The following is an 8,295-nucleotide window of genomic DNA, read 5'->3' on the forward strand; positions in this document are numbered from 1 at the left end:
AATACCATCTAGTTGCAGAAAATGCTGCTCAAGTCCTCCTTCAACACACTTTTAAAAAATAATAAGGGGGAGATGAAATAACAGGAGCAGTTCAAAAATCACAGGATAGAAATGGCTTATTAACCTTAAACACTGACTGTGATCCTTTATGAAATTATTGGAGCCATATGCTAGATTTTAGACCTGGGGAGCCAGTTTTTCTCATCTTACTCCAGTTCCTTGGTCTTCAAGTTTTTGGTGCACCTCTGAACCTGCTGCTCAAGGGTACTGAATGTTGCTCCACTCACATTGCCTAATACATATCGGTAGAGTGGAGATCTGATCATATAGCACAAACGCTGGTGGTGCTGGAACTACCAGGTGCTCTTCTTCTGAACACGTCCCCAGATCTCAGAGGGAAGAAAGGTAGAAGGAGGCTACTGTAGGGGGTAATAAAGAAAAGTGAACCATTCCTCTTCCCCAGCCATGAAATGGGAGACCTTCCTCATTTCCTAGAAGCCAGGAGAAAAATTTCTTTATGGTTCCTTTATGGTTGGGAAATGATGTAGCTTCATAAAGGATGTCATTTAGTGGGTGTGGCTCTGATGTAGTCTCAGTTTAACTTGCCTGCCAAAAAGTTGCCTACCTAATACAATAGCCATAGCTACAAAGAAGGAACACACTGAAGGCACTTTTCAGTGCTAGTAAGAAGCTGTTGTTTCTGAACTATCAGACCCTTATCATGGATGACTTCATACTCAAAGGGAATTGGCCAGTGGTACGCATTTAAACTGGTGGTTTGCCCTTCACAAACATAGATATATTGTGGTCTGTGCAAGTGTTCAGTACCCTCCTTTCATGTGTCTTGCTTTCACATTTCATTGTCCCATGTCAGTTTGCTTTGTACTTCATTTTTGTTCTAGAAAATTTCGTTTTCTTCAAGTACATTAAACTCTGGGTTCATTTTTCTCTTCCACAGTAACGGGGGGTATCACAGAGGAGCAGTTTCAGACACATCAACAGCAATTAGTTCAAATGCAAAGACAGCAACTTGCTCAGCTTCAGCAGAAGCAGCAGTCTCAGCATTCCTCACAACAGACGCATCCAAAAGCACAGGTAATACTCCTTTATAATCTTTTTGATGTGCCACGATAGTCTTCCACAGTAGGTTCTCCCTCCTGCTTGCTCACTTTTTGTTAAGTCTTTGTCACAAGTTAAAGATAACCTTTTGTTAATGTACTAATTGTGTGAAATGCATTTAAATTATTCTGATCAAAATCCTTTTAAATTTCTTTGTGTGGCTTTGGAAAACTCAGTATCTCTCTAGCTACCATAACTTTTTTGCTTTTATTTTTTCTTGTAATTCAGAATGTGGTATTTCTTATAAACTTTGAAGGGACACTGCTAAATGAGTGTGTATTTTGGAAGTATGAATGTTCTTACTTACGTTGCAAATGGTTTGTTTTAAAAATATAGTTTCACTATTTTTACATTTGTTTTACTTTTAACACTTAGGCAACGGAAACAGAATAGCCAGTTTCACTTCGTTTTGTCAGTTTGCCAGTTTCACTCAGGGTTTCATGCACAATGCTGAACTGTTTGGATTGCAAACATTGCTGGGGATTTTTTAGTAGATAAAAATATTGTTACACTGTCTCTCAAAAGCATTTCTGTTGGTCTTGGCTTTTGTCTTACTTTCTTTTGAAAGAAAAAAAACCCAGAACCCAACAAAACTAGATTTTAAAGCAAATTTGCTTAACAAGCGTTCCTGTAAGAGAATATGAAAAGAGACTACAAATCTTTGATGTCTTACTGCCTGCACAATTATCTGTTCTCTTTTTTATATTTACATTTCTTAGAAATTAAATACACTTTGTTTAGGGATAGAATATGCCACTTGTACTGTCATTGAGTCGTACCTTACTGTGTGAGTAGTCTAGTTGAAATCAGTGTGACTAATTTTGGAGTAGGGTAGTGTGAGTAAGAGTGGCACAACTTAGCCCTTTGGTAGTTATTGAGTTAAAACAAGCTTTTAAATGTGTTATGTTCTGAATTTCTTTGTGAGGAAATTAATTTTTCCAATGTCATATCTACTGTGGACAAAGGATGCACTTACTGTCAGGCTTACATAGCTAGTATTTTGCAAATTAAAAAGAAAAATATATGTATAAAATCAAAAATATTGTTAAGCATTACTAGAAAAACCTTTTCCCTATATTATTATGAGAAGTGTATACATGAACACCAGTGTTCCTTTCTCCCCCCCAACCATTTTCTGTATTTATTCATCATAATCTTCCTGTATATATTATTGGTTGCAAAGTGGGTTTTTTTGTCTATTTACATAACATATGGAATGGTGCTTCTAACTAGGAGGAGGAAATGATATTTGATGGTTTAGATATTGAAAAGTTAGTGTATTAAATATGCAGCCATTACCAGTGGTTCTCAACTAGGGGTCCGGGGTCCCCTAGGGGTTGCAAGCAGGTTTTAGGGGGTTCGCCAAGCAGGGCGAGCATTTAGACTTCCTGGGGCCCAGGGCAGAAAGCTGAAGTCCAGGGCCCCGAGGCCTGCCACCTATGGCTGAAGCTGAAGCCTGAGCCACTTAACTTTGTGGGGCCTCCTATGGCCTGGGGCTCCAGGCAGTTACCCTGCTTGCTACCCCCTAATGCCAGTCCTGGTTTTACATGCAGAAAAATGGTTGTGGCACAGGTGGGCCGTGGCTTTTTTGTAGCATGGTGGGTGTGTGTGTGGGGGGAAGCAGGCTTCAGAAAGAAAAAGGTTGAAAACCTCTGCCATATACAGCCAATAGGATACTGTATCAAAGGGAAGATGGCAAGTGCTGAAAAAATGAATATTAGTACTTATGTTTTCAAGGTGGCTGGATTAGTAGAAGAAGTATCTTTCCAAAGCTCAGTACGCGAGATCCCTATGAGGCAAATTAATCCCTGACAGAATAACGTTTTGGACCTTGCATAGACACAAGTGTATATAAGTAAAATAAACAAAAAAAAAAAACCTTCAGGATTTCAAAAAGCCTCCCAAAGACTGATACAAAAGACTTGTCAAACACACTATGAATTTGATGTGTCAGTCTAATGAGACCTTTTGCAGTTGAAGATTTAAGAAGCTTCCTTATGCAGCCTGTCAACTTTCTACATAGTTGTCTAGATTGACCATTGTTGGGAGGGATGCATAAAACTAGATTCATGACCTTTAAATATTTCATGTTATAATTTTGGTTCAAAAGATGCTTCCCCTTAATTCACTAGTAGCTATGTGCTGTTGTTATCAGTCTTAATGTGTTTTGTCAGCTTGTACTGGCAGAATTGTAAACACTATTTGGTTAATTCCATAGGGCTCAAGCACCTCTGACTGTATGTCCAAAACACTTGACTCAGCCAGTGCCCACTTTGCTGCATCTGCAGTGGTCAGTGCACCTGCTCCCAGTCGCAGTGAGGTAACAAAGGAACAGAACACCAGCCACAACAATATTAATGGTGTTGTCCAGCCTTCAGGTGATGATTTCTTAATGTTAGCTGTCTAATGGAGAGTTTAGAGTCTTTGAACAAAGGACTTCTAATTTCTAAAAATATATTTGAGTTGAATAAATATACTAACAGTGCAGATTTTAATTATTACTCTTTTAATTATACAGTTTTGTACAAAATGCTCTGGCCTTATCTAATGTTGATATGTTAGTAAAGTACAAACTATATTTGGATAATGTTGAAGATCTAATAGTGTCTTCAGAACAAAAATTTCCTATCTTTAAATCATGAACAGTAATTCAGTAACTTTTCCATTTTCTTTTCAAATAATAAAAACTCTTGGTAAAGTATGGATTGGTTATGATTGGTGCAGTCTGACTCTATTTACACAGTTTTTTAAAAATGCCATTATTCAGTGTCCCGTGATCTTGTGGATGGTTTTATGGGGAGGGAGTTGGTGTTTAAAACTTTCAAATCCATATTGGTTCTACAGTCTAAGAAACTTCATTCTTTAATTAGTACTATAGCCCCAAATGAGCATAGAACATATATGCTTATCTTTATCCTGTTGACATCATTGATTTAAGTATGTGCTTAAATTCTTTTCTGAATAGGTCCTAAATGTACGACTGGCACATACTAGAGCAGTTTTTCCAGAGACCACGAACCTAGCTGCAAAGCCCTAATGTAATTGCAATTTTTCTGTGAGACTCCACTTATCAGAAACCAATCATGCCAAATTAGACAGGTTGGATTATTGCCTTACTGGAGGAGACAAAAGTTCATTGGGATTTGACTTGAATAATAAATCAGAGGGGCTTTATGGTGGTTTTTTGTTTAACAGCTAATGGTGTAATGGGGTTTATAGAACCTGTTCACTGGTGGGGAGGAAGAGAGTTAATATATGGTAAATCATAATGCTGGAATTGATCCAGGAGAGAACTGTAGCTCAGCCCAGTTGTGGTAAATCAGGTCATTCCTCAACACATTATGCAAGAGAAAGGGCAATGCTCTGAGGAGTGTACACTAATTGGGACTTGGAGGCAAACGTTTTTTCCTCTTAATTGAACAGAAAAGACTGTAAAAGTTGTGACTGCAAATAAACTTTAGTAATTTTGTTCCCAAACTGTAACTTTGGCATTGGGATTATGGGATAATTATTGCCATTGATAATTGCAGCCTTATACTTAAGCTTATGTTTAAACTTCTGTTTTGTGACTAAACAATTACATGTGTTTTATTTGTGTAATTTTTACTGAAAATGTTTTGTTTCTAACAGGAACCTCTAAAACTCTGTACTCCACCAACATGGCTTTATCATCCAGCCCAGGGATTTCAGCGGTACAACTTGTAAGGACAGTTGGCCACAGCACCACAAACCACTTAATTCCAGCTTTGTGCACAAGCAGCCCTCAAACACTTCCCATGAACAATTCTTGCCTGACTAATGCAGTGCATCTAAACAATGTCAGTGTCGTTTCTCCAGTCAATGTACATATCAATGCAAGGACTTCAGCACCATCGCCAACAGCCTTAAAACTTGCCACAGTTGCTGCCAGTATGGACAGAGTGCCAAAGGTTACTCCCAGCAGTGCCATCAGCAGTATAGCAAGGTGTGTATATAGTATATTGGGACAGAATTTCTTAAATTCCGGTATTATTATTATAATATGAATAGTTCCATAAATTTACCAGGCTCAGTAGAGTGTTAAGTAAGACATAGTCCCTTGGTCGAAGATCTCACAGTCTATGACTTTGGCCCTACAAAGGGATCCCCACCTGCACAGTATAGCCTTTACTTCAATAGGCGCCTGAGCAGTCATACAAGTTCGTGTCTAGATAATCCTTTTGCAGAATTGAGGTCTAAGATAATACAGATATATAATTGAACACATATAAGTATACTTTTATTTTTACATGGTAACTGTGTAAAATGAGTTGTTCAGGTAATCATTTTGATTTGATTAATCTAATGCAGCTAGCCACTTCCAGGCTTCCCAGACCCTGCTTTCCCCAAAAGGAATTATGCTTATGCCCTTCCCCAAACTCCCATGGGTGCATCTTAGAGTCACAGTCTGGGACTCTGACCTCACTTCTACCATGAAATTCCCTCAGAGCATAATTTGGTTCCCTGTACCAGTTGTAGAATTGCAGTTTTAGTATATGTAAATAAAGATTACTATGTATGGAGGAAGGGTGATCTTGAACAAGTATCTGGAAATTTCTTTTAAAAAAAGCTTAAATTTTCCTTTTGTTAAACTTGTCTGCTGGACTGTATAATCTATGAATTAATTATATCTATTGTTTATAAAGTACAGGAATACAGAATGGGCACTAACGGGTTATGGTTCACTTTGCAATTTCATTCATAACTACATTTTTTTGTGTGAAGGTTTTTTTTTTTTTTTTTAAATAAATAAATACTGGATATAAGTCCAAGTATGTCTAGACTAGAGGAAAGGTACTTTAACCAAACAAACAACAACCCCCAACAACCTAGAAACACCCTTTTGAATGTTTAGCACGCTCAGCTCTGGCTACACTAGATGCAAAGGGCTGTTTCAAGTTGTTAGCTAACTGTTAAAAAGCACCTTTATTCCTACTCTAGACAAGCCTTAGGGTTCTAACAGGTGCAAAATCCCGAAGAGCATTATATAAAGACTGATACAAAATTAAAAATTCTTCATGCTAGTGCTGAAAAGTTTTTTTAACTAAACTGATAAAAAAGATGGGCTACGTTAGAACAGTAATTTATGCACCAGCATGCGCGGAACAGTTGTGCTTTCCGCAGCTCCTATTGGCCGGGAATGGCGAACTGCTGCCACTGGGAGCTGCAGGGGGCTGTGCCCGCAGACGGTCAACATCCTCAAAATGTCTCACGGCTCGCAATCAGCTTACTGTGATGGGCTGCAGGTTACCCACCCCAGCTTCAGTACTATCTTATAGGAAATCATCAATAGGTTTTTCAGCTTCAGCAAAGTTAGCTGTTAGTACTTTATTAATGCGGCAGCGCATGAATAGGATCATGGTATTGGTGGACTAAAGCGAACGTTTGGTTTTTAAGCAGCAAGTTCAAGCAGAACTTTCCCTGTTCCTGCCTATTTGTTTGAGTTTAATGGTCTTTCCATTCCCTGAATAAGAGATCTGTGCAGAAACACTTATATCAAGAAAAATACTGTGAAATTGTATATAGAAATATTAATGTTCTACTTGTAACTATTCCATATTCCATTTTATTACAGAGAGAACCACGAACCAGAACGACTGGGTTTAAATGGCATAGCAGAGACAACAGTAGCAATGGAAGTGACATAACCTCAAACCAGTGGCTTAACCTGTGCTGATGGTGTAGTCATTTATATTCCAACTGAATGCAAAATACAACACTCTGTGGATCACAGGGAACTGAAACGGACCTAAATGGACTATCATTATATCGTATATTAAGTCGATATATAATGTACATTTTGTAAAATAGGGAAAATCACTACCTTGTAAAATAGTTTATTTGTATCATCAATATTATTTCTGTTACTTGAATAGTAGATATTCATCATCATGCTTTTGCACTTGAATTTGCAACTGAATGGATTTAAAAAATAATTCTTTAATGGGATCATGAGCATGAAATGAGATCCTGCATCACTTGTTTTAACTATTTATTTTGCCATGTTTACATTTTGTATCTTGTACAAATAAATCCAACTTTGTGTCTAAAAAAAAAAAGTTAAAAGATTCATAGCTAGGAAATGAAATTCTTGTAATTTTTTTCTAAAGGAAATGTAAAGTTTTCACTTGGTTCATTTTGTTTCACAATTTGATTAGATGGACTTTTTGGTAAATACTTTAGTGGCATTTCACTGTCAAATATGAAGTTCAAGGCAAAATAGTATTTTCTATTACTGTGCAGGGGAAAGGGATGGATCGATACATGCAAATTTAATGTAGTAACTCACTTTTCCATATATTTTGAATGTATATTTCTATTTATAATACCAGTTTATAAAAGATAATTACACAGAAAAAACTGACTAGGAAAAATTATGCCTCTAGCACACATTAAACTGTGCAGATATGAAAAATTTTCAACTGATTACATTTTATCTGAAGACTGCATATTTTAACTGGCTTTAAAACTGTAACACACCACATAAAGGATATTTTACCAGGTATGTATTGCATTATATATCATTGCAATAATTATTGGATGTCTAGATATCGAGCCATCCCAGGTGGTGGGAGGGGGGAGGGTTGTGGCAAGATTGTCTTTTCAATTTTGGAGAGTTTTCCTGTGGCTACAAGGCAAGTAACGGGTTGGAAAAAGTCTGACTGTAAGCGTTGGACACCTTCGTAGTGTAGTGTTTTAGTGACTTTTTTTATATGGTTCTTGTAAATTAGATACGTGTAGTGGTGTTTCAGAATGTTTGTTTATGCACTAGTTCAGACAACTTTCCCTGTTACTTGTTCTTGATAAGTGAAAACTGCAGGGAAATAAAAATACATATCAAAACATGGACATGTTGCATATGTGTTTATTTCACAATGTGAAAACAATTTGTATGTTAAGGTGGTACTGGTAGTCTTCTGAGATGTTTTTAATCCAAGTATATTCACTAAAACTGCCACTTCTGTGAGAAAGTGATTGTTTCCTGCCTTTAATGTATTTGTAGTATAACAGGAGAGAAACAGTAGACCAGTGGTTGGAACTTGAGAGACCCAGGTTCAGTCCATTGGGTTTCCACCACAGAACTTAGTGTGTGACCTTGGGCAAGTCACTTATTTTTTGTGCCTCAGTTCTCCATCTGTAAAATGGGGATAACAGCAC

General features: G+C 37.3%; 1 protein-coding gene across 1 annotated transcript in view; it reads left to right on the forward strand.

Moving 5' to 3' along the window:
- The window catches only part of EPC2 (enhancer of polycomb 2), an 85,142-nt gene extending 77,158 nt beyond the window's left edge, over positions 1 to 7,984 (forward strand). The window contains exons 11-14 of the mRNA XM_048869109.2: positions 959 to 1,095; positions 3,338 to 3,497; positions 4,750 to 5,083; positions 6,713 to 7,984. Of these exons, the coding sequence (XP_048725066.1) occupies positions 959 to 1,095; positions 3,338 to 3,497; positions 4,750 to 5,083; positions 6,713 to 6,785 (704 nt within the window). The 3' untranslated portion in view covers positions 6,786 to 7,984. The remainder of the gene's footprint in view (positions 1 to 958; positions 1,096 to 3,337; positions 3,498 to 4,749; positions 5,084 to 6,712) is intronic.
- The last annotated feature ends 311 nt before the right edge of the window (positions 7,985 to 8,295 follow it).

The sequence above is a fragment of the Caretta caretta genome, chromosome 11 (assembly GCF_965140235.1).
Source record: "Caretta caretta isolate rCarCar2 chromosome 11, rCarCar1.hap1, whole genome shotgun sequence".
NCBI classification, from domain to species: Eukaryota; Metazoa; Chordata; order Testudines; family Cheloniidae; genus Caretta; species Caretta caretta.